The sequence below is a fragment of the Lonchura striata genome, chromosome 7 (assembly GCF_046129695.1).
Source record: "Lonchura striata isolate bLonStr1 chromosome 7, bLonStr1.mat, whole genome shotgun sequence".
Lineage (NCBI taxonomy): Eukaryota > Metazoa > Chordata > Aves > Passeriformes > Estrildidae > Lonchura > Lonchura striata.
This window is the reverse complement of record NC_134609.1, coordinates 16,843,708-16,871,493: the sequence shown is the minus strand read 5'-3', so window position 1 is coordinate 16,871,493 and position 27,786 is coordinate 16,843,708. Positions and strand designations below refer to the sequence as shown.

The 27,786-nt window shown below is 35.6% G+C and overlaps 1 protein-coding gene across 3 annotated transcripts; it reads left to right on the top strand.

Moving 5' to 3' along the window:
* Positions 1–1,996: 1,996 nt before the first annotated feature.
* On the top strand, positions 1,997–27,628 carry PDE6C (phosphodiesterase 6C). 3 transcript variants are annotated; one of them, XM_021540171.3, is made up of 22 exons: positions 1,997–2,476; positions 10,743–10,895; positions 11,002–11,091; positions 11,324–11,464; positions 11,950–12,024; positions 12,113–12,177; positions 12,284–12,350; positions 13,064–13,111; positions 13,313–13,462; positions 14,142–14,285; positions 14,370–14,438; positions 16,582–16,728; positions 17,105–17,212; positions 17,319–17,428; positions 19,456–19,543; positions 20,723–20,823; positions 21,915–22,022; positions 22,564–22,627; positions 23,390–23,464; positions 23,671–23,754; positions 24,582–24,738; positions 27,509–27,628. In XM_021540171.3, the coding sequence occupies exons 1-22, from the start codon at positions 1,997–1,999 to the stop codon at positions 27,550–27,552; spliced, it is 2,568 nt and encodes an 855-aa protein (XP_021395846.1). In that variant the 3' UTR covers positions 27,553–27,628. The 3 variants fall into 3 exon arrangements, with proteins under 3 accessions (XP_021395846.1, XP_021395839.1, XP_077640606.1); XM_021540164.3 differs by having other exon boundaries at positions 27,482–27,628; XM_077784480.1 differs by lacking the exon at positions 27,509–27,628 and adding an exon at positions 26,811–26,853.
* The last annotated feature ends 158 nt before the right edge of the window (positions 27,629–27,786 follow it).

The following is a 27,786-nucleotide window of genomic DNA, read 5'->3' as shown; positions in this document are numbered from 1 at the left end:
TTCCTTCACTGAGGCTCTTCAACATCCTCTTCTTTTAAAGCAAAGAATAAAAAGTAATGAGCCAGAAATTAGGAAGATGGCAGGCAATAATTTAACTCTATATAGTTACATATAAAATTCTTTTCAAGTCTCTACTGCTTTTATATGTATTGATCAAATATTGAAACAACTAATATTGAATTTGAGTAAGAATAAATGTGCCTTTCTTCTGCTGTTTTCATGTAAACAGAGTGTTCTCAGTGGCAAGAACACTCTGCTGTGTTGCCACAAGTTCCTATCACTGGGTCACCTGTCAAGATGCTGCAAACTCACACACCCACCAGGGAGGGGCCTGTCCCCCAGGCTGCTGGGGCAGCAACCCAGTCAGGTAAAAGGAGCCAAACCAAATTGTGTTTGTAATGTGCTGATTGTCATATACCTTTTAAAATCTGTAGAGCATCTGGAGTCTGGCAAAAAATTAGTGCCATACATAGTGTTTCTTATCATGGTCAGAGGGAAAAGTAATGTTAGGTGTCATTGACCTGTTCCTTGTGCTTGAGAGTATCTATGTCAGTTGCCCATGTTGATTCTTTGAGATCTGTTGATAAAAACTAATGCTGACACACTGTGGCTTCTGACAGACAGGTGATGTACTTTGGCAATGCTCTTCAAATTAAGAATAGCCAAAGGGTGTATGTTTTATTTTCTTACACCAAGAATCTCTCATTGCTTTTGATCTATGTGGATGCCATAAACAGAAGTAAGATTAATTATACTGCAGTCTTCCTACTGTGCTGGAATTTAGATCTGTTTCAATGAACACAGATCATTACTGTCATAGTTGGCACATAAATTCAGCCTTCTCACTCATGTGGCTTTGGAATATTTGCTCCTTAAATTCAACACATTTTCCAGCATTTCATTTCCATTCATGTATGTAATGTTGAATTTCTAATGGCAGGAAACTTTAAACATGTATAACCATATATCTGTATAGATGTGTGGTTATCTATGGTATATCTGTGACCAGAATCAAGATTCCCTCTTTGCCTAATGTTTGTCAGCTATTATCTTTTTTTTGCTATTTAATAGAACAGACATCTCCAACTTTTTCTGAAGAAAGTGTAGACCCTGACTGAATATTTATGCTTATAGAATAAAAATTTTACTGTTTCCTCAGTTTGAATTTAATCAATTTTCTGATTTTATTCTTTATTTTGGCTCTCTCATTTTGAAGGAAAAAAATAGAATAAGCCATATCTGGCTGTGCCAAGTCACATTCTAATTCTTTTATTCCATCTTCACCTAGGTAAATCATTTGAGCATTTGAGGAGGTTCAGACTTCTGTAAGGTCTTAAGGATTTCACCCACTTTATTCATGTACAGCTTCATAATTATTTACTTTTAGTAATCCAATTTCTATCTTCTCTTGACTATTTCAAGGAAAGCTAAGTTCTACCATTTAAAAGACTTCTTCATAACATTCTGTTTTCCTGCCCTTAAGTGCCTCTGACAAATACACGTGTGTACATCTGTGCACGTGTATAATGTGGGGTAAGGATCTGGGTGGAATTTATCATATGAAGTTTTAATAGGAACTTCTGTGTGCATAGTACAGTGTATATATATGGTGAATGGAGGAGATAACATACAGGTACAAATATCTACACATCAGACAATTTTATAAGAATTCATTTGTTAGTTTAAAATGCTAAAATGACTCCCTGAGGATTTATGAGCTAAGAATGCTCAGGGGTTTAGTGTCCTGACATCTCTTTAATTAGCGGTCTCCAAGATCTCACACTAAGAAGATGCTAAGCCAGTGCCTTCTGTCATATCTCAAGAGTATCAGAAGGCTTGGAAGCCACAGAGGAAGATGAATGTATTATGTCTGTGAGCTATACAATATGTACAAAGTACATCTTTCTTACTAGTAACAGGTTAGGACTTCTTGCTACCATTCCTGCTTTGATGGTGATGCAGCTCTAAAAGAAATCCTAAGAAAAATCCAGAAAAAATGGGTGAGGTAAATAAAGATGCCGTTGAAAAATACTTGGAGAACAATCCCCAATTTGCCAAGGAGTATTTTGACCGAAAAATGAGACCTGAAGTGGTGGGAAGTATCTTTAACGTGAACCCTGGAGATGTGAAGGAAGGAGTCAGCTTCAAAGACATGTCCCGTCTGGAGGAATGTAACATAATTTTTGAGTTGGTATCAGAAATTCAGGATGAGGCATGTGTTATGGAAAAGATGGTGCACAAGGCCCTGCAGAGGCTGGCCCAGCTGCTGGCAGCTGATCGGTGTAGTCTGTTCATTTGTCGTTCCCGAAATGGTATTCCAGAGGTAGCCTCCAGGATTCTTGATATCACTCCAACTTCCAACTACGAGAAGAATTTGGTGAAACCAGAAAATGAGACTGTTTTTCCTCTGGACATTGGGATAGTGGGATGGGTTGCTCATACCAAGAAGTTTTTTAATGTACCTGATGTGACAAAGGTAAGTGACTTCTCTTGGGGAACGGGGTTCTGTGCATTTGCTTCTTCCTGCCCAGGGTTTGAGACAAAAAGTTGTTCTTCAGGAAACTGTCAAGAGACAGAAATCCAGACCAACAACATGAGAAAAGTGTCAGCAGAGATGGCTTAAAATCCAATAGAACCACGTAATGTAGCCTAGTTAGGCATTTTCAGAGTCCTTGTAGTAGTTGTAATGTCAATGACTATAATAATGGAAGAGAATATTAGATTAATAGAGACTATTAAATTCCTGAGTTTCTGCTGAACAAGACAGGCTTGTATTCTGTTTGCCAGTATAGGCTTGCAAGTGTTTTCTGGAATCATTTCATGCTGCCATGCATGCATCTCTTAATCATTTAATTTGCAGCTTTTGTAATGAAGATGTATCCTTATTAGTAAGTGAATGAGGACAGAGGAAGATGGTGTCAACATACATGTTTAGCTTTATGTCAGTGTTTGATTTAAAAGGGGTTAGATTTTGAGTATATCTGGATCCAGGGCTTCTGTTCAAAATCATCTATAGAAGAAAATGATTGAGTCAGAGCTGTTCTGACATTTTTGAAGTTCCTGTTGAATCTGTGGTGAATCATTTTCTTTCTTTAAGGTGTGATAAGAGTTTATTTATTATATTATTTATTCATTTTATTTAAATATTTATTATAATTATTTATTACAAACAATTAAAATGGTGAGTGTCCTAACAAAACTGAAACACGCATGTGTGAGGTCTACTTTAGAAACTGTTCTGAAATACATGGAGAAATGTAAACATGCTTTGAATGTTAAGATTTCCTTAAAAATAACTAGCCTTGCATCATCAAATGATGGCATCTTCATTTCTTTTAGTCCTCTGTTGAAAATCTGAATATATTTAAATGGTGCTAAGATAATTATCAAGATGACAGTCTGGATTCTCAGTATTTCCTATACGGTCAATTTAAAATTCCAGAATATTTTAGAGATAGAAACCACTACAGTGTCCTAAGCTCCATGTAAATAATCAAAATATTTACACAGCAATTAAATATGTTTTGCAGTAGGTAAACGAAAATTAATATATTTTACCATGCTAAAAGTTATAAAGGACTGCTTTTAAAGCTCAGAAACAAATGAAGATTTATATATAGGAAAATAACATTCCAGTATACAGTAAACTGCCTCAGCTGTAAGTAGGAATCACAGGGGCAAAGAGAAGACTGATTAATTTGAGAAAACCATCAGTTCATTTTCAACTGACCACTAATATCCTTTCTTCAATGGCTGCTGTTCTGACAAGAAGTGTCTGATTTATTGCCTCTTACCACCACGTGGGGAGTATTGGAGGATAATCTGTCCAAGTTCATAAGACTGATTACATGAGAAAAGATCAGGAGGATCAGAAAAGATGTGCCTCCTATCAGACACTGCACTGCTTCTTAATATCATTATGTCAGAGGTGCCCAGAGCAGGGCTAACCAAATATTTCTGTGTTTGCAATAGTATTTGTTCAAAATTTTGTGACAAGCCTTATTTATATATGCTTAAGTAAGAGAACTTTTTGGATCCTGCTAGGGCTTTTGTGCTCATAAATTAATTTATGTCAACTGAGTATCTGTTATTCTTCAGTCATTCTAAGGTAATCTGTCCTTAGGAACCCATTTACTCTTTTAGGATTACTGAGGTCTATGCCATTAGGCACACATTAAAAAATGCACTTCAACTAGGATTCCATTAATCTAAATTTGGTAAATAAATATCACCAGAATATTGACAGTTTACTAGATAATTGCAAAACTCCCAGAGACTTCTCTGGAACCAAGGTTTGATATTTAAAAACAACTTTAAAGATCTCAAAAATGTCAGGATTTTCATTCTTTGTGTACAAAAAGTCAGTGTCCAAGTTCAGACTCTTCACACAAGCAGAGTTCCCAATTATGCCACCAGAATCTTTATCTCCATAGCAAACCCTGAACTGCAGCTTGAGTCACTAATGTTTAAAGCATAAAATTAGTCCATGGGAGCAGAAATATGCTGCCACTGAAGTCTTTATTACGTTTTAGAAAGGATAATTATTTTTCAGTTCACTACATATACACTTCAGTCAAATAAGATTGTCTGCTATCCAAATTATGAACAAAAAATAACAGGAAGAGTTAAGCCAGAGAAGAATTTTTCCCCTAGTGCCTTGTCAGAATACAAAATGCACAAGATTATTTCTAGTTAGCTATAGCACTTTAAAAATGTTATTTCTATCCACTTTTTACTGTTGACACAGTCCATGTCCAAACAGCATAGTGTTTTTTAAGTCTCAATTACATGACAACATTGACAAACGCATGGTGTGACATTTTCATTCTTCAGTCATTACCCCTTTATAACAAAAGTAAATGCAATAAAAGATCACAAGAGCAATAAATAATTGAAAAATAAATTACTCCACTTTTAGTGCCTGGTAACCAGTTCTTTAGGGATTATCTCCTTCTAACTGGAAAGGTACCAATAAACGTGAGGAAGCTCCTCATCCTGACTAATGCTCCAGAAAAGAAAAGCGAGGAAAAGATCCAGACCTTCGATAATTAACTTAGTAGTCAGTCTCCTCCCCACAAGATTATGGACCTGTTGACTGTGAGAGCTAATAGTATTTAATCCAGGATTGAATAGTTGTGAGAAACAGGAGGACAGGCAGATACATTACCCTAATAATTTGTCTCAAATTATTCACAGGGTATAGCAGATTATGTGCCTCAAATATGACAAAGTAAAATAATAGGGTACAAAAAACTTGATATGTCCATTAATATTCTTTTAACAGTAATTGATAACACAGACAACATTATACAGGAAAGTACATTTTTCTCCAAGGCATTATTTCTAAATAAAACTAAGAACTAAAAAATACTTCTACAAGGCGTATGTCATTTTTGGGGAATCAAAATCTCACATTATCAGCTTGTAAGAACCAATAATACAGAATTTATATATTTGCTTTAATCCATAACCTATTTAAATTAAAGCACTGTTCCTTTCAATTCAAAGCTATTTAAAAACAAGAATTTAATTAAGGACAGGAAACTCAATAAATAATATGATTTGTTTTAGTTGAGTAAATATAAAAATGGTGGGAAAATGCTTCAAAATAAGTGAAGGCTTTTGGATTAGATCTATAAAGAGGCTGAAATATTTTGATGCTGAAATAACTAGCCCTCATTTTTAGAGGTCTTGCACTGGAATTTACAACCCCCAGTACAATGAAGGAACAAGAGACCACGGGAGATTCCAAGTCAGATTAAGCAGCCAGAAGAGTGATTGTTGCAGCACCTAATTTAACCACTGGAAACCCATGGTACAAATCAACTTAAACACATCTTCAAGTTGCAAGCATTGGTATCATCCCTTTGTAAGCTGATCCAGCTTCAGAACAGCAGCTCTACCCTTTAACCCAAGAGTGGGAGAGACTTTAATTCCAGGCCTGTCTAAACTGACAGGAGTTTCAGATTAATGTGGATGTTCTGGTCTCCAGACTCCAGGCTGTCTGAGGTAGATTTTTGCATGGGAAAAATATGCACTGTAAATGTTAATGTCTGCTCCTCCATTTTATCTTATCTTGATAATAAACACCAGATTGTCAGAATCTCATACTCAACAAATATTAACTAGAAAAATGGAAACATATTCCAATCTTCTATAATGGCAAAGATTTAATCAATTTACCAGAAAATATTTTAATACAAGAACAAATTCCTATTCATTATGCCTTCCAGGAGAAAATCCCAACCAATTATTTCCTTTATTTACTATTCTAACAAGAAGGTTTCCAAAACTGAAGAAACAAAGTGCATTAAAAATGAAAATTAAAAGCTCCCTTTTATCTAATTTTCCTTTTTTTTTAATGTGAAAACCCACTTAATATAATACAAATCAAATTTCAAGAAGTTACAAAATAGTCACTATATATGCCAAATATCAAGCAGGCATTTCAGTGACATAATTGAAAATTCAACCCCCAAATGCTGTTAAATATATATTAACGTCTCCTTGATTCAGTTTCAGAACTCTAGTCATGTTGACAATAACCAAGTCAGTTTGTACTGTAATGCTAGTAAGTTACATCTTAAAATGAAATTTACATCCCTGACAATATGTAATTTTTGGAGTGTGGCCTAAGAAAGGGGCAGGTAGATGGTTAGTATGTGATTTTTATTTTCTATTCATACTCAATGATATCATTATGAAACAAAGAAATTGTGAGTTGAAATTAGGCTAAGTAGAAGTAAGAGATGAAGCATTATAGCGCATTAGTAACACCTATCAAGCGGTTAAAATTTTGAGAAATTTGAGCCAATGCAAGACAATCAATGGAAGAACAAAAGATCAGGAAGAGAAGAAAATCCTGTAGAATTACCAGAAAGAAACCCAGAAACCATGTGGAGATGATGCAAAAAAATATGTGCAGTCTGAGCTCACCTATCCAACACAGAACCTCCCACCCAATAGGAGTAAAATAGTCAAAACTGCAAGGGGTCACAATAACCCCTTCTTCCTCTGTGCTCTCCAAGGGGAAAGCGGTGGGGGAAAACAGGCATCTGCTGTCTTGGCCCTATCACCTCACCTGCAGGATTAATTCTTATCCCTTGTGCGTTGGGTCACTTGAACCACAGGCAGCAATGCAGGGAGGAGTGGCTGGGAAGCTGCCTGGCAAAAAATGACCCGGGGGTGCTGACCAACAGCAGCTGAACATGAGCCAGCAGAGCCCAGGTGGGCAAGAAGGCCAAGGCCATCCTGGCTTGGATCAGAAACTGTGGCCAGCAGTTCTGGGGCAGAGATTTCTGCCCTGTACCAAGCACTGGTGAGGCTACATGTTGAATCTTGTGCTCACTTGTGGGCCCCTCACTACAACAAACATATTGAGGTGCTGGAGCATTTCCAGAGCAGGGTGACAAAGCTGAAGAAGAATCTGAAACACAAGCCCTATGAGGAGTGGCTGAAATAGCTGGGGGTGTTTAGCCTGGAGAAAAGCAGGCTTAGAAGGTCCTTATCAATGTCTACAAATCCCTGAAAGGTGGGGGGTCAGCCTCTTCTCCCAACTAACAAATAATAGGATAACAGGAAGTGGCCTCAGGAGATGTTCAGATTGAATATTAGGAAACATTCCTCCATTCAAAAAGGTTGTGCTAGCTGGTCATGATAGCTAGGCTCTGGTGCTGGCTTCCTGCAAATCCAGGATATGTTGCATATCTCAGGGCCTATTTAAAGAACTGATCATGTACAGTAAATAGCTTGGAATCTCAAGATTAAATTAAGATTTAATTATTTAGACTAGCTAGTAGGAAATGTCTGCAAATGTACTACAGTTAGGGGGTTAGCAGCAAATTTCTTCTCCATAATTTCTCTTTTAAAGCGTATTTTGTGATTTAGCTTAGAGCTGGAAGTTCAAAACATTGTTCTAAAAGATAGTTTGATTCATAGGTTCAGGTTCAAGTAGACTGTGTCCACATTCATGAAGTCATGGAAGCACCAAGATGTTCTTCTGGCTCTGGTACTGCAGACCACATTTCTTGCTTATTTGTCTATGAACATCATTTCTTAGATATTGTAAAAAGTGATTTTCTTTGGAAAAAAGAAAGAGCTTATGCTCCCAAGAGAAAGTATTTTTACAACTCTGTTGGAAATAAAGGCTTCAAAACTCCTAGGAGTTTTTAATAAAATATCCAATAATGAAAAGCCTGAATCTGAGCACAATGTTTTGCTTGTATATGCAAATCATGGGAGACAGGAGTCCTTGTATGTGTTGTAGGAATGCTGCCAATTCATTAGAAAGTATTTTTATCTTTCTGCTTCACACTAGCTAGGCACAGGATGGCTTGTGGTTACTAAACTTTCTGTTTATTAACAGAGACTTGTATTAAAATGTTTCTATCCTTTGCAAAAATTGCGTGACCAAAATGCTTCTTCTGAACACTTCTGATCACCTTCTTGTACCTTCATTCTGGCCTTATTAAACAAAGTAAGAGACAGCAGCTGCTGATTCAGCTCATTTAGTGTCTACAGATCCCTTTTAAGTGTTCAGAAATCCAGGAGCATCTGAAATGTTTATTTATTCCTTCACAGTAGTATAGAGTACCCTAAATCCAGGAACCTGGGCCTCACCAGGAACACTAGATGCTCTTAGTGACACAGAGGGACTACAAAACAGGGTCAAGTTCCCTGTCTAATTTACTGGGTTTTCAATGTTTAAACAGTCAGAAGCTCAAAGGCACACCCAAGTCCAGAATGGTTGTGTCAGTAGATAATACAACCCACAGAAAACTGAGTATTTCCATGTAATAACATACTTGTTTAGCAAGCTACAGAACAGTATTTGATTCTCACACAGAAGAGATAGATTGCCTGGCATTTTCCCTGGATGTCTGTTACAGGAGATACTCCTATGCCTTTCTCTGAGAAAAACAGAAAATAATAAGTCAGGGAGTTTGTTGGAAACAGAGAAAGCATCCCGTTTTCACATAGACAATATATTCAAAAGTGGCTACACTTTCCAGGGATCTAAATAGAGCCTGATATGTTGAATGAGATTCATGGGGAGGACACAGACTGTCCCTTAAGGGAGTCAATTCTCTGCAAGAGAGCCCAGGGCATAAATACAATATTTAAGAGTTACTTCCAGACATTTAATTTGTTTCACTGAAACGCAGCCCTAGAAGGAAATATAAAATGTAAACATAAAAGGCCTAAAGGCTATGAAAAAAAAGGAAAAAGCCCAAATCCTAATATTTTGATGACATAATAAAATTCAGTCTTTCTTCTTAGAGTTGTATATGCTATAAATTCAACCTATACTAGAAACAATTGCTAGAGGGAAGAGGGGCGAAAGGAAATTAAGAGGAAAAAATCTACATAATAGACAAACAATTTTAGTTCTGCCATTTCCAAGCATTGTCATGCTTGATTTTATAACCTAGAAAATGCTTATTTGATTGGGGTTTTCTTCAAGCAGCTTTATGTATAATCTATGAAAGCTGAAGTTCCATTATGTGGCATCCTGCAACATTCTCCAGCCTGTCAGCAAGGAAGACACCTTGGGATGCACCATGCAGATGTCAGCTGCCTAAGCTAAGGCAGGAATGAATAGCAGCAGTGTTTGCCACCTCTGGGCATAGACATGCAGTATAAGTGAATTGAATGCTCATCTCTGAAGAATTTTGAGTACTGACATGTTAGCAGTGAAATGTGAGCGGATGGAAAAGGCTCTGTGAAGACAGTGTCTGGATATTTTAGCTGCTTAGTAGAACCATGGCATTTCTCAGTATGCATGTATCAACAGATTTCAAACCTCCAATTCATATCTCACCTCATTCGGATGTATTTTCTTAATAACATAACAAAACATAACAACCCTTGACAAACAGATTTCCCTGAAAATGTTTAAATCTCTTTTTTTATTAAAGAGAACACTAAAGGCTTTGAAGAAAACACCAATGATTTCTTGGATATGAGGAAATAAAACAGTTATCCATGAAACATGAACTAGCTTCTCAATATTTTTACATTAAAAAATTAAAATAATAGCTTTTGCTAAACCCTCCTCAACATTTGGTTTTGAGGATGAAAATGTAAATATGGAGTATTGAGTTGCCGCTCATTCATTAGTCACATGGCCTTATTCAACAGGATCACACACTCAACAAAAGCAGCTCTGGTCCTATATCCTATACCTATAACCTCTTCTTTCACCAAAAGAGCCTGTAGAGCAACAGGGATGGGAGTGTGTCAGACAGGAAGGATTAAGAAACAGGTCAGCTAGGTGAATACTTGCTGGGGATGCTTCTCTGCCATAAGTATTTTATATAGAACAGGAGGTACTTTTAAATATTGTATGAGGGAAATGCATAATGAATTTTATTTACTGAAATAATTAAATAATACTAAACATTAACATAGCTATGAAGTCATTCTCTAAAACATAAGCTATATATATTAGATTCCCAGGTAGTCACAAGATCATATATTTCCCATATTTTTAATTCCACAAATTCCACAAAACTTGGTTTCAGAAGCTATCTTCATAACCAATGCCTCGGTTACGCTTGTACATATAACTCTGCAAGATTGACTTAAGTCTGAGAGTGTTTTTTTTCAAGTATAAACCTACTACACTGTGAAACAGTGCTCACAGCATTGCAAACATCTGTTACCAAATAAAATGATCATTTGCTCTTGGCATGATAATTGTTGTGCATTTAACTTACGATTTTTTTCCCCTTTTCTTTCAGAACAGCCATTTTTCTGACTTCATGGATAAAAAAACTGGTTATAAAACAGTCAATATGTTGGCAACTGCAATTACACAGGGTAAAGAGGTGCTTGCTGTTGTGATGGCACTCAACAAATTAAATGCCCCTGAGTTCTCAAAAGAGGATGAAGAGGTAAAATGTCACAAAATAATACAGCTTTTAGCTAAACAAGTAGTTTGAGTGACTCTATATCTTAATTTAATACTTTTGTTTTGTTTTTGATCTTTGTCATTTCTAGGTATTTAAAAAATACCTCAACTTTATATCTTTGATGGTAAGAAATAATCATACGTCGTATCTCCACAGTATCGAATCACGAAAAAGCCAGGTATAGAAACATTTTTTAATAAAAATGCTTCATTTTTCTCTGAAACAATTATCATTCCCACTATTTTATATTTTTGCAATCTTATTGAAGTAAGGATACAGTCTATTTATTGTTTTTTTAATTTGTTAACAGTGATGCACCTTATGATTTCATTCTGGAATGCCTAGGATTAATATGTTTATGTTTTCTTATTGTTCTGAACATTATCCTCTTTCTCTTTTGTTGCAAATAGATGCTTTTGTGGTCTGCCAACAAAGTATTTGAAGAGCTAACAGATATAGAACGACAGTTTCATAAAGCACTGTATACTATTCGAATGTATTTGAATTGTGAAAGATACTCTGTTGGTCTGCTGGACATGACTAAAGAGAAGGTAAAAGCTATTTTTTTCCTACTTGCTAGAAACTCCTAATGTGAAATCTCCAAGACATAAAGTTCCCATGCTTTCTACCTCTTTGGGATAAGTTATTTAAAATTGAACAATGTTACAAATATTACATGCAAAATAAAAATATGGCAAAGGATACAACCAAAACAAACATAAAGGCTAATTCTGAAATACTTTTTCATATTCATACTTCAATGTAAGAAAGGTAGAGGTGCAGGTCTGATTATTGCTTTAGAAATAGAAGAACAATTAAGCTGTACAACTATTTAGGGATAAGATTAGCCTGCAATTTGCTGGCAAACATTTCTTGTCTGGAATATAATTACTAATGTTTTCTTAATACTATCTGAAATATGACCATAGTAAACTAAGTAGAAATAAAAATCAAACTGTAATTCACAGATGTGATGTTATCTATGAACAAAGAACTGATTTGTTTTTTCCTTTTTCCCTGTGTATCATTTTCTCAGGAGTTCTATGATGAGTGGCCAATCCGGCTGGGGGAGGCAGAGCCTTACAAAGGCCCCAAGACACCTGATGGACGAGTGAGGATATTAATTTTTCTTTTTATGAAACTGAAGTTTGACATTGAAGTTCTACAAGTCACCTAGATGTTTTTATATTTTTATTTAGGAAGTCAACTTTTATAAGATTATTGACTATCTGTTACATGGACAAGAAGAAATCAAAGTCATTCCGTGAGTATTCACTAGCAGATGGTGAATGTGTGGTAATTAGACATTGCTGGGATAGAATAGCATGTCTACATTGTAGAAATAAATTAATTTCATTGTCTCTCAAAAGGTCACCTCCAGCAGATCACTGGTGTCTTGTCAGTGGATTGCCAACATATGTGGCTGAAAATGGTCTTGTAAGTTCATAGCAAAACTAAAAAACTAGCATTTTAAATCATGCAGTTGTTCTGATTGAACAAAAAACCCCCCAAACCTCCCCATGACCAAAATCCTCTACAAAAATACCATGATGCTTCCAGTGACTTTTTTTTCCAGTAAAATAATTTGAATCATTATTTGGATGGCCTCAGCACAAACAGTGAAAGTAACAGGATAATTTCCCTCAGATTGTGGTGATATCAAAGGAATAACATATGTGTCTGATGTCACTTTCCAGGTGTGCTAAATGTCACAAAAATGTCAAAGTAAGAAAATCATCACATGCAAGATTTAAATTTTTTCTTAAATTCCTATATCTTCTTGCACACACATATGTAATTCAAAGTCATGTATGACAGCTATGAGTAACTCTGTAGCATTTTTAATAGAAACCTTAGTACTCAATTATTTCTTTCAGGAAATCCCCATGCCATTTTGAACTGGAAGTAATTTTCTTAAGCATTATGCTTTTGCACTGCGAGACACTGAGGGACTTTGCTACAAACATCCCAAAATAATGTCTGTTAGAATAACCACATGTAATTTAAGAGGAAGTTTTAGTTTCTGTAGCTAGCTAGGATGCCCACTATTATTAGCTTAGAAAATAAATATTCCTTTTAAAAATATTAGACCAAGTTTTGATGCACATTATATTCCACTTCAAGAATGTGTCATTTTCTTTATGCTGCAGATTTGTAACATGATGAATGCACCAGCAGATGAATACTTCACATTTCAGGTAAATTCAGTAATGCTAATAATTACAAATTTTGTAGAAAAGTATTCTAGTTCTTGCCACTAATTGCTTATCGAGTTGATTGTATAAATAATTTCTCATTTGATTGTGATGCACAAAAAAAATATTTACACTGTTTATGTCCACAGCTGTATTATTACTTTCAAAGAAATACACATTTCCTGGTTTTTGGTTTCCCTACAGAAAGGACCAGTGGATGAATCTGGATGGGTTATCAAAAACGTCTTGTCATTGCCTATTGTCAACAAAAAAGAAGAAATTGTGGGAGTTGCAACATTTTACAACAGGAAAGATGGAAAACCTTTTGACGAATATGATGAACAGATCACTGAAGTAAGCTTAATAGGATTAGAGGATTTGAGGAGCTATGTGATGTTAAAAAAATATTGCAGTAAAAAGTCATTTTCATATGTCAAAAATTTTTCAAATAGGCCATATTAACATCTAGCCAAGTGTCTATCTTCTTCACAATATAGTTTCTTAAGAATCTGAGATTTTATCTCGCTTTATAAAACTGAAAATTTTTGAGTGATGATTTACATTCCAGCAATAAACAAAAGTTGCTTATAACTTTACTTTTAATCCTCTGACTTTTTAACAATGGTCAGCATCTCCTAAGTAGCAGTGGCTAAGCAGGTATGGTGTGCTGCTTGCCAACAGATGCCAAGCCTGTGACCATGGGAGTTCACAGAGCATTCATAACTGCATGCACTCAGGCAAGATAAGATGCTACACAGTGTACCCAAGTCCACCCACCTTACTTAAACTTCATAAGCCCCAAAGTCTTGTATATAAAGTGGAAATATTAATTACTTGATGAGCCAAACATCCTTAGAGGCTGTGAGTGCTAACAGAACTGGCTGAAGGAAGATAAATGGGTCTAACAAGTACAGTGGCACCTTGCTTTTCAAGGGGCACTAACAGAAATGGGACTTTAAGAAAACTAAGTTCAAATTTTCAGGTTCATTCTGTTGTCATGGCAACATCTCTGCTTTACTTGATTTTGTTGCAGACTCTCACACAGTTCCTGGGGTGGTCTGTTTTAAATACTGACACTTATGACAAAATGAACAAACTTGAAAACAGGAAGGACATTGCTCAGGAAATGCTTATGTACCAGACAAAGGCCACCCCTGCTGAAGTTGAATCTATCCTGGTAAGTTTCTGTACACAGTCACAAAATTAAAATAGGAAGCTTACTACACAAAACATGAATTTTCTTACTCTTTTTCATTTTTAGAAATACAAGGAGAAATTGAATGCAAAAAGTTTAGAGGAATGTGATCAAAAGGATCTCATCAGGATTTTGGTAAGTCATTAAACTGAAAATTCAGGTGGTGTATTTACATCAGAGAGTAATGTGTCCTCATAATTGAAAAGGTTATACATGGTGAAATCTGGATCAAATACAACTAATGTTAGCTATCAGTTCCACAGGCTAGATGGAGTTGATTTAGTAACACATCCTCAACCTCTTCTCTCCTTCTCTCTGCAGACCCCACTGCTACCCACGGGGAAGCATTCTGTCCCAAATGTACATCAAGAAACTTGGACAGTCAGAATTACATAGACATTTTTATACTAATGACATTTAAAGTGTTAAATTTCTTAAAATATTCATAGAGAAAATGCTGTAACTGAATTTAATGTATTTAATTCTGAAAATAAAAGAAAGGGATATTGTGGTGAGGCCACTTTTGTTGTAGGTAAGAGAACACATGTAGGAGTGTCCAGTGGAACAAATTTATTTTCAGATTATTTTTCCTGCATTTCTGTAGGCAGAGAAGTCTAAAGACAGTGACCTGTGACTCCACAGTGACCACCTAATGAGTTCTCTGCTCTACTACTCTGCTACTACCAAAACAAAAATGAGTTTGTACTGCAGTCCTCTGGCTGCCTTAGTATTTCAGTCTAGAAAGGTACTGTCTTCGGAAGAAAGGTCCTATTTTTGCATATTTAGTGCACTTCAACAGTCCTGGAGCACAGGAATTGGCCTACTTTATCTGAAAAAAACCTCAAATTAAGAGCAAAGACATGCTCTGAATGAAAACACTGGATGAACTTCCACTGCTAATGGATCAAAACAGAGCTAGGCTGAAGAAAAAAGGCTAAAATATACACAAATCTGTTGACTTCCAGTACTAACCACTTCACATATTTCCTCCTATTACACCACATTTGCTAATGTACACGTAGACATAGGGTAAAGATCTCATTAAACTCTTTTTAGTTATGTATATGTGCATGCTGGAATGCATTGGTGGTTTTTTTTACTGGCTTCCACACAACAGATGCTCACACAGCTTGCAAGTGGTGAAATAAAAAAAATCAACAGACAGTGTGTAGCTTCACATGTCTTTTAAAGGAAATTTAATTTAGTAGCATGACAATCTTAAAAAATAATAGACATTATAAAATTTCTCCATGGGTAGAGCAAAATCTGATTATTCTGATACAGGCTCTAAATTTAAAAACATAATACTGGTATGAATTTTAAAATCTACAAAAACCGATTTATTTTTTCAACATTGTGAAGTCACAAATTCAAAGGTCTAATATTTTCTGCATTGCCAAGGCTACATGCAAATGCTTTATCCTATTAAGACCTGGAATCCCAGATAACTAATAGGATAAAGTAAGTGCTCCTAGATCTGATGATTCACCAAGTAATGGGTCTTAAAACAACACTGGTCTAGGTTTCTTTGTCCTTGATCTCAGATCTGCGTAGATATGAAGGAAAAACCCAGGGAGAAGGGAAGGGATGATCAGCCTTACTTGTTGAAATATATGCATACATTCAGTCGTCTTTTTCTTTCTTGATAAAGTGAAGATTCTTTTTAATTACTGAGGAGGAAGGGAGTAATTGTGATAATAGAAGCTATTTTTTGTGTTGCATCAGACTTCCTTGAAGAATTCTTGTTTGGATTGGAACACATTCTTTAAAATAAGATGCTGCTCTCTCTAGGCTTTGAGAGAGATGAAGAGTGTTAGACAACAGTTCACTAATAGCACTAATACCAGTTAGGCTATTCAGTGTGAATCTCTATCTGTATCTATACATACAAAATAGGCAATTTAATTTGGTTGAGAAAAAGATTAATGTAGCCTTAGGCTAAAAGAGGAAGAATCATGGGATTTTATACCAGAGAAGAGAACTTCCAAGGACTAATATTTCTAAACTAAGGAAGTGTTGAGATGGTTACAACACATTTTGTTGGAATTCAGAGTAGAAATTGCCCAAGGCTTTTATCTACTAATTTTGAGAAGAAAGCCAGCAGTATCATGATTGTATTTCATAATTTAATACATCTTAGTTCATACTGACACCTGAGACCTTTGAAGACATAGTAAGCATATTGTCCTTGAGCAGTATTTCTACTGAAGAAAATTAAAAAAGCTTTTCCAACTTTGTTCTTGACAGAAAAACCCTTGTTTTTGATATTTCCTTACAGAAAGAAGAATTACCTGATCCAAAAGATTTAGAACTGTATGAATTCCGCTTCAGTGACTTCCCTGTTACAGAGCATGGCCTGATAACTTGTGGAATACGACTGTTCTTTGAGATAAATGTTGTTGAAAAATTCAAAGTCCCAGCTGAGGTCTGGTTTATTTTTCTTGTTAATATTTATTTTTAAATAGAAGAAAAATAGTTGGTTTTACATGCTTTAATCTAGAAGTAGGCAATACTACAATATTAATGGTATGGTTAACAATCTTCAATTTTCAAGGAAATGTTTACATGTCTGTCAGAAAAACATAAAATTAATCCTGAATTGTGTAAGATAGGTAAGGAATTAAATCCACATGCATCTGTGTAAGAAAAAATTGCTGTTTTCATGTTTAATTCAATGAAAAACATTTGTTTTCAAAAAATTTGCAAAATTAAGTCATTTCATATTCTATTCTAGTTATTTAATGGGAATTCCTTTGTTCTGTTTCAATTAACAGCTGTCTGTTCCCTTTTGTTCCCAATAGGTCCTTACAAGATGGATGTACACAGTCAGGAAAGGTTATCGGGATATCACTTATCACAACTGGAGACATGGATTCAATGTGGGACAAACAATGTTTACCCTGCTGATGGTAATGTTGCTAATATTAACCCCAAATTCATTAACTAGCATTCTTTCAACTCCAGATGGAAAATTCAGGAAGACCCACACTAAGAATTATCTGTTTTCTTTTACAGACAGGAAAAATAAAGAAATACTATACTGACTTAGAAGCCTTTGCTATGGTTGCTGCTGCTTTCTGCCATGACATTGATCACAGAGGGACCAATAACTTGTATCAAATGAAGTAAGTATAAGTGATCAAATATATGGAAATGTACTCCTTTTAGTGGAAAATAAATAGAAAAAAAATTGCAAAAATATAAGGTATCTATTCCATACTCATCTGGCATGAATAAATAATTATGCTACAGAAGATTTCTGCCCCAGAGGACTTCAGGCAGCTGAAACAAAAAGACAGAATGCCAAGACAGATTCTTAGAAGGATCTCCTGAAGCTGCAATCAATTTTTAAGACTAGGTTTTTAAAACTCTACCAATGCTTGTATTGTAGCAGACAGAGCCTCAAGCCCATGAGAACACAAAATAATTAGTAAAGTAAATTAAAATCCATAATTGGATTACTTTTTCAAGTCCGGGCACAAGCACTTTTCTGGAAAGTGATTCAAGATGTGATATAGACAAGGGCTAGTTTAGAAGGAGACAAAATTTTTTGCTCTGTTTTCCACTGTCTAATTTGACTAGTTCAGTTGTTCTTCTCCACACTCAGTTTCCTGATATAGATCTTTTCCTGAGGTGTAATCTCCTATGCTACACAAAAGTCTGAGTCAACAAGCTTGACTTCTACTGCTGGGTCCACAGGCCCAGAAGTTACACATAGTGAGGTTCACACTTTGCAATTCATGCTGTAATACATTCTGAGAGAATAGTCTAAAGGATTTCTTTGTGATTTTTACCTTGTTTGTTATGAAACTATATTAATTCATTTAAATTTTCCCTTATATTAAAGCATTATGTATCATGGTGAGACCCACTCCTCTGAGGAGTGAACATCCTACCATTTAGTGTTTTATGTGATCTGTGTGGGGGTGTTCCCATGTGCTACCCAGAGAACACATTTCTCAGAATGTTACGTGTATCAGAAGATTACAATTTTCTGGCTAGTTTCCACCAGCTGTATCTTCAGAGTGATTGATCCAAGCCCTCTGACCCTGAATCCACTGCTCACATTTCAGCCTTTTCAGCCTGTGTGCTAGAGCAGTGACGCAAAGGGATTTTCTGATTATTCCCAGGGATTCTCCAGGTGACGTAGGATAGAGAATGACAGATGCTGTTTCTTATTCAATGGACTGCCTCTCATCCAAACAAGTTTAAGGGGGGTTGTAGCGGGTTGGGTTTAAATCTTCCCACTGTGGTCTTCCTTAGATAAAAGCCCTCTACATGAGATCATATGCAGTAAAGCTATTTATAGAACTCATCAGGCTTTACCACGATATTCCTAATCACATCAGAAAATATGGGTGCCATGTAGCAATCCACCTTGGGTTATCTGGGCTGTAAGCCAAAGGAAAAAGGAGGAAAATACACTTCCAAACATGTAGAACTGGAGCCCATGTAAGTAGGATGCTTCTCCCTTCATCTCACAACCATAATCTGATGCAGAATTTCCTCTTCTTGATGCTTAGTCCAATGTCAGGGGAACACTTTAAGACCTGTGATAAAATGGAACAAACCTGAGCTATCAGGACTTTTGCTGTCCATAAAAAGGTAATTTTGGGGGAGTGAAGTAGCTCAAGAGCGTTAGAGGAATTAAATTCCATTATATTGTGTGGTGCAAAACCAGCACATTCCATTATTTCAGATTTATGTTACAGTTGACTAAAATCCCAGGGCACACCACCCAGTCATTACAGATGAACAAGAGTTCAAAAGCCATGCTGCAGAATAAACAGTAAATGATGGATAAAGGCTACTTTTAAGGTACATAAAAGGAGCACAGATTAAACAAACAGGAAAACTAAACATGCAGGACAAAATGAAGCCGTATTTTAAATACCAAAGTTTTTGAGTTTTGAGGCATCTAACAATGACTTTGACTTTAGTGGGCACTGAACACCCAGCGCTCTCCAAGTTCCATCATTACTCAGTCACAAAAACAAAAGGAATCAAGTTGGTTTTTTTTCTCTGTATCATACCAATAGCTAATTTACACAGATTACACTATCATACCAAAAATATGAAAGCGGAATAAAAACTACTGCCTTCAAATCATATATATATTGAATAATCTAAATAATTGCTAATTTTTCCACAGATCAGCTGCTCCCCTGGCAAAACTTCACGGCTCTTCCATTTTGGAAAGGCATCACCTAGAGTACAGTAAAACCCTGCTGCAAGACGAGGTACATCATGGACAAATAAACACTGAAGAGGCAGTTATGTTACAATGTTACAAATGTACTGGTTCTCATGCATATCTCTAGGTCCACAAAAGAAATGCTAAAATTCTCAAGTTTAAGACAAATTCTTATGCATTTTCCACTTTTAGAGAAACATCAGTGATTCGGTCTGGAACAGATTCACCTCAGACAGAAAAGCTTCTCCTCTGGGCCTCACTCACACTCTTCAGGTTTTTTCTGCTTGCACTAAAGAGCTGACATTGAAACCAAAGCAGAAAATCTAATACATACATTATATATATATATATATATATATACACTTGTCATCAAGCACCCCGCCTCATCCCGCCTCAGCCGGCCCCGGCGCTGCTCCTGCGCTGCGCGCCGCCCGCCCTGCCCCGGCGGCGCCGGGCTCTGGCCCACCTAGTGCAGAACCCACTATTTACACTCCCTGCCATGGGGTTCGGAGGGTGGTTTAACAGCAGGGCATGCACACATGCAGCCCTTCCATCCCCTGTTTGCGGCAGAAGGGCAGGCACCCACTTCACCCTCATTTTCCACTTCTAATCCCTGTGGTGATGCTGTTGCCTGACCTCGTGAGGCCGCGGAATGAATCCTTACGCTAAGCAGTAGCACTATGTTAATAAAATCCCTAGAAGGTTTATGACATGAAAACAAACAAACCTTTCCCTTTATTGATGGCAATGTACTTTTTCAAATGTGAGATGCCAGGGACTGACTCCTGCTCTCAGGCACAGCAGCTGGCGGGTCCTCTGGAGGCTCTCACCAGCAACACCACTGTGCCCTGGCTCATGAAGACCTTGTATCTCTGTTAAAGAAGGAAATAAAACCAAGGCACTTAGAAAAATGCTGTATGGTGGTCTCATTCCCTTTGCCTGAGGAAAAAGGACATTGCACGTACCAAGGCAGGTCACACACACTGCTGCAGGCAATTGTGTCAACCCAGTTTAACAGGAAGAAAAAGGGAAGTGGAAAGCTTTAAAAGTCAGGAAAATTAGGTTAATTGAATGTGAATTTTAAATTTTTATCGTTATTTTATATTTTAATTTAAGGACTGTATTTGGCCAATTTTGTAATCCTATTCTGTGAGACAATCTGTATAGTACAAATGAAAGACAGTGCTATTAAAGGAATTGAAATCCTAAACTTTCCACCTTGCAGAGTTTAAACATCTTCCAGAACCTAAATAAGCGCCAGTATGAAACCGTTCTACACTTATTTGAAGTTGCAATAATAGCAACTGACTTGGCTTTGTATTTCAAGTAAGTACTAAATTCTGTGTAACTTCCTACTGAAAAAATCAATCCTATCAAATGTGTAACTGTAGTTTTTAGTTGTTTATATGTTTATATGCACAGAACATAGCTCTATTTAACATTGTTCTTGAGTCTAATTCTTGCAAAAACCAAGACATTCTTAGCTTGATTATAAGCTTTCAAATTAGAGGATGCATGAATGTACATAATACTTAGTAGGTAATAGATTTAGTAGGTCATTCCTATATACTTTTAGTTACAGCAAGCACTGTATACCAGAAGTCTGGATTCAGTAGCCTAAAAGTGAGGTTATGTGCATGTGTGACATTTAACACACCATACAACAGATACTCAGTAAGCAGGAGCATGCTGAAAATTTAAAAAAAATGGGAGACATCCACTGACCCCAGTGCTAAATATGCCAATGACTCCAAATTTCAATCAATTCTGTTCTTAAGTTAGTGAATTAGTGTGCTTTAATAATGGGTATCTTCCTTAAAAATACGTGGAGACTTTCATTTTGTGACTGGGACAATTTAAAGTCAGAAATTCAGGGAATTGTTTAATAGCAGGGAATTGTTTAAGAGCAGTTACTAAGATTTGGAGAAGAGTAATTCCATTATTTCATTCATTCAAAGAACAAACTAGAAGATTTATGAAGCAATAGCAAGACAGGCTTATGTTTTTGATAGTTATTCTCAGTCAGGTCTTAGTAACTCTTAGGATTCTTGATGGGAGGGAGTGGCAGAGCATTTATTAGTATTTGCTTCACTTTTCCCAATTCAGTATGTTACAAGAAGTAATAAACATGTAATGCTAAAAAATGAGAATGTCACCCCGAAGATTTTAATCTGAAGAGGTAGGAATTTGATTGTTTCTTTGTCAGGAACTCTGACATTATTTCACATACCAGTGGTATGTAGCAAAATCGAAGTTCTAGGTTACCTAAAAAGTTTGCTTTCAACAGCAAAGAAGTATTACTATGATACTACTATGAACCTACTTGAGAAAAGCACAAATATAATAAATACAATTTTATATTTTATTTTTAATGCAGGAACTCACATTCAGTAATATATGCTTTATTGGTTTAACAGGAAAAGAACTATGTTTCAAAAGATTGTGGATGCAATTGAAAAAATGGAAACAGAAGAGCAGGCAATTAAGTACATCTCTATTGACCCAACGAAGAAAGAAGTCATCATGTAGGTGGTTAATATTTTAGTCCTTATTCAATCAATTATCTAGGACTAGATTTTAAAAGAATTTGGGCCCCTTAACATGCAAATTTGGACTTAGTGCTATTGTCCAATGCTGAGAACAACCATGATTTTAATTTAGAAACTGATGCCTATAATCTTCTTAAAATATGCAAAATATTAATTCATTTGGCATTGTAAATTCCTTAACACCTAGACCTTTTATTTTTTTATAATCATCCTAGTACTGGATAGTTAGGGTTGGTAGGGACCTCTGGGGATCACCCAAGGCAGGGTGACCTAGAGCAGATTACACAGGAACTGGTCCAGGCAGGTTTTGAATGTCACCAGACAGATGCCACAACATCCCTGGGTAGCTTGTTCCAGTGCTCTTGTACCCTTAATGGGTATTTGCTCTTCCTCACGTAGAGAGGGAAATCCTTGTGGTTTAGTTTATTGCCTTGTTGTTGGGCAGCACTGAAAAGAGTCTGGTGCCATCTTCCTGACACACAAAACTATACTCTTGTTTTGGTTTTTGTTTTCAAAGGGCTATGATGATGACTGGATGTGACCTGTCTGCAATAACGAAGCCCTGGGAAGTGCAGAGTAAGGTAGGTATTTTAGAAGTAGACAATACTGCTTTACTCTCTGTTTTATTGCCCATTTGGTGTATGATCAATTAAAAAAAACCAAACAACTTATTATTATTTGATGCATATTTAATTACCTGTTGCTTCCAGAAGAGAGCCTCTACCTTTCTGAGTGTAGGTGGTCAATGATGTCTCAATCACTCTACAGTTGTCAACCCTTCTCTCTACTTGTCCTTCCACTAAAACTAGCTACCTTTAAATATCACTCATTTTTTTATTTGGTGGACAATTTTTGCTACTTTCCAGCTATTTTTAAGGCACAGATTTAATAACAGAGTCTGAATTGTATCTATTCTGTAGATCTTGGTGCCATTGCAAAGCTGCTCAAACACACTAAAATTCTGTAATACAGAGTGGTATATAAGTACTTGAAGTACTCCAGTATTTATTGAACATCCTGCTGAATCTCATAACTTAGACTTAGTGGAATATGTTTTAACAAAGCATAATGAAAATACAACTGCAAATACTTGTTATTCTAAGTTATACACATTACAGGCACTACAAGACTCCTATGTTGCTAATACTGCCTTATTTCTGTAGGCAATAATCTGTTATTTACTCAGCATGCATTAAAATATTGCTAGTGATAATTTGCTGGGAAAAGCCTTAAGAAAAGCACACAGTGTCTGTAGGCTTTTTAAAGTTTTCTGGAAAGCCTTGTTTTATTTATTTAAATGTACTATTTTCTGCTGACAATTCCACTGAATTGTACCTCTTCAGGTTGCCCTCATGGTTGCAAATGAATTCTGGGAGCAAGGTGACCTGGAACGAACTGTGCTGCAGCAACAACCTATTGTAAGTACTAAATAATTTCACTGTGTTAGGGTTAAATTAAATTAAATAATTAATTATAAATGAAATTAATAATAATTAAATAATTTCACAGTGTTAAGCCATATAGACTGTTACTAAAACATTGAAAAAATAATGAACCATGATGCTTATGAGATCACTATACCAAAAAGTATAATATCTACTAAATTACTGCTCTTCTGTTCTAGCCTATGATGGACAGAAACAAAGGTGATGAACTGCCTAAGCTCCAAGTTGGTTTCATAGACTTTGTGTGTACATTTGTGTACAAGGTAAGAATAACTAGTTTTCCTGTTCCAGCAGTTCCGATGGCACAATTAGTGATAAGATGTACTCTTGGTCATAGAGTGAACCACTACCACAACCACCATAATTTTTCAGTATTCTGTTACATCATAGAATTGTTCCCATAGAATAAATTCAAGAGATGTGAAACAAATTCATAAAAGAGGAAGACCCCAGTGGAACTTCAAAGTGCTGAGGATCTGTTATTGCCTAAAGACTGAATTACAAAGTCCAGCTTGATTCTTCCTAGTCCCATTTAATATAAGCAAGCAACGTGGTTAGTTACAGAAAGCAATTAATAACACAGCAAAGGGAATACAAATATGCAATATTTGGGGCATGTAGATATGCAGTTTCTTTTGTAAGGTACTGAAATGGCTATATTCTTAATCCCTGTCTAGTTTTTAATATTATCCAAAAATGCCAGGCAAAAAAGTGATTTTTTTAACATCTTCAGAAATATCCTCATCTGTTTGGAATATATTACAGGATAACAGACTTTTTAATTGCATCCTGATACTGATAATCATATGATAAAATATAATGTATCGCAGTTGTATTATATGAATCATGATATCATATGTGGGATTAGGGAAGATATTAAAATGTGGAGCATATAATTACAATATTTTCCTAACAGACTATGTGCACAACAGGGCATTATTATCCCAACACAGTATTTCCAACAATATGCCTTAGAATTAGATGCAATAGAAAAATTAAATGCTTTCTCAACAGTATTTCCACAATTTCAAATTGAACAATTAATCAGTGCTTACAAATTTCTAATTTACTAATTTCATTGCTTGTACAGGAATTCTCGAGGTTTCACAAGGAAATTACACCAATGTTTGATGGTCTTCAAAACAACAGGGTTGAATGGAAAACACGAGCTGATGAATATGAAGAGAAGATGAAAGCCATTGAAGAACAAAAGAAAAAGGAAGAAGAAGCAGCAGCTGCCCAAAAAGGTTAAGTAACTTTTAGGTTTTCATTTACATATATTTTTATGGCAGCCAACATATTCTCTCTCTCAAATTCACACATGCAGTGGCAGTTGTGCAGTATTAAACTTTATGCTAATGGTATGCAAGTTCTGAATTAGCCAAATTAGGTTTATCTTTACTTGAAAGAGAAGTAACCTTTAAAGATTACACAAATCCAGTACAGTGACATCATTTTCTGAACTGCAGAATTATATAACAGAACCACCACAAAAGTGAAGGGAATGTAACATTTCTTCTATCTAAACTTAAAATTGAATGTAATTAAACCCTTGCTTATCTGAAATACAAGACGTATCAAAATCCTGCGTGGCATCAGCACCAAATGTATTCAGGTGCTTTGTTTTCAGTTAAAACTGAAAAACAGAAGGGAACAGAGTATGCATTCATAACAAAAATAAAAACAGTGACAATCCCCACTTCTCTTCCAAGTTTAAGATAAAGCTTTTGGCTCTAGTTCCCTACCACCAGTTTCTTGGCTGAAATACACTCTCTCATATAACAAATTCAACATTGATCTTCCAAAGACAGACCAAGTCCTAAAACTGGAAGCATGGTTCTGCATAGCATAACCTAGAAGAGAATCTTATAGAAACCTGAAATCTGTCACTCAAGTGTAAGAGTGAAATGAGTCAGTTACTTTTATTCTTTTATTACATGTGGAACAGCAGGTCTACAGCTCTGCCAATCGACTGAGATGACTGAAAAGGTTCAAAGATGAAAAAAACCCATGTGTGATTAAAACAGTGATATATGGTCAGCTAGTTTGAAGAAGAAAAGTTAGTTTACTCTGTGTTTCAAACATCTTTAAAATATAAAATTATATAATATATATATATATATAAAATAATATAAAAACCAATTTATTTGTTAATCAGTATCTGTGGGAAATAGGTGAGTACTCTTCACATTTTACACAAAATAAGCTATTCAAGGCCACCCATCAAGTTACTATCAGTGTGTGAAATGGTACAGGCTGCTACAAAATTGATACTAGATTACAATAAAAGTAAATGTAAAAAAAAAAAGTTGTTGCAAAGTGGTTTAAGAAGTACTGTAAGTTACATGATTTAATCAAAGCAGATTTCTGAAAGAGTTTAATAGAATGAGTCAAATATTTTGGTCTGTTCACACTGTGATACCACTTACACACATTTTCACAGAAATTCCACCTTCCTATTTGCTCCCAAATTTATTTTCAATTACACTTTCATTTCTTTGAAATCATTTAATTTTATTTAAGATTCATTTATTGCTGAGAACTAGCTGGTTGTCAGTATGAAAAAATTACTTCTTCCTTACACTGGAAAGTAACCATCTGAACTTTACAGAAATACTAGCAAACAAAACAAAACAAAACCTGGGACCTCCTCACATTTGCTTTCTCAGCAAAGAATACTACCAAAAAAAGTTACCAAAGTCAGATCCAATGTTCCTAAGTATAAGTTTCTTGAAAAGAAATTAAATTATCAGTTTAGGAAGAGTCAATTATTTCTACTCTCACTTGGAAGTTAGGACTATCCTACATCATTGGAATCACTTAAGTCATTGAATTAAGAATGTTTTCCTTATAGGAAAATAGGAAACCTTACACAGGCAGCATGGACAGACTGATTTACAGAAGATAAAGATCTGGCCTTTGAATATCACACACAAAACAAAATGGAATTATTCTGCATCCTTTAAAAACACACACTGGAATGAGGCCATGGATATTTGTGAAGAACAGATCTGACACTGTCAAATCAAGGCCATGTAAATACATGGGTTTGTTAAATCAGTTCATACAAACAAAGATTTGATACATGCTGAACCATGGTGGTTTCTCTAGAACACACTGACCTGGCTATTCTTAGCCATTCAGTAGACACAAAATAAACATGTTTGCTGAACCACTACAGTGGAAAGTTCAGAACTGAAGTAAAGCAAAATACAGTATTAAACTGAGAAAATAAATTACATAGCTAGTAACATAGTGTTGATTATATCCACAAATTACAGAGGGTAGGACACTGATCATGTGACATGTTTCAATGCAGGTGGAAAGGGTCGAAAATGACCTAGTAACATGGTGATCCACAGCTTTCAAATGTAAGTTTTAATTCTAATATTGGTATCTTACCTTAAGTGAATCTGGAAATGCAGTTTATTACATTGAAAGAATCTTAACTATGACCAATGAACACCTGTGGCATCATTTGAGAGAGAGTAACAGAATCAGTAGTTATAAATAAAAACATGAGAACTCTCTCTCTCTTTCTCTCTTAATTAGTATTTACAAAGGGATTCATGCAGGGTTGGAAAAAGGTTTATGCAGTTAGGTCAAATTAAAGTTTTTGAATCATCTGCTTCAAAAATAGATTCACAGATTATAATAATTCAAGAGTTTCTTTCTTTTGCATGGCTTTCATACCTCAGTTTTGTATGTGTGGGACAGTCATATATGTAAATACTGAAACTTTCCAGTAAGAGTGGTTCAGTGTGTGTTTGGTCCCTTGAGAAATGTTGGTATCAACTCCTACACTATATACACATATGTATAAATAACGTGTCATTGTTTCTTATTCCAATATCCCAGACAAGCAGTGAAATTTCAGACAGCCAAACATACATGATATGCATAAAATAAAAGCAGCACTCCATAATAAGGAATTAGAGCAGCTAAAATTAACAGAAAATACTCATTTTACTTTCCCTCCTTGTTTTTTAGCAGAAAGTGCTGCTGGAGGTGGTGGAGGTGGTGGTGAAGAAGGAAAATCCAAAACATGTGTAGTTTTGTAATTCTTTGTCTCAGACACTGTTCCTGCTACAAGAAAAGACATCTAGAAAGAACTTCAATGAGCCCCAGTGGATTTCTGCTTTGCATAGAATAGTATAGATCAATTTCTTAATCCTCTTAAACACTTGCCATTTGTTGGAAATAATTTTTAATGGATTAAAAAAATGGTTACAATTAAAAACTGGAAAAAATAATGGTGCAAAATGAGTTAACTGTGTGCTCTAGGTATTTTTTCA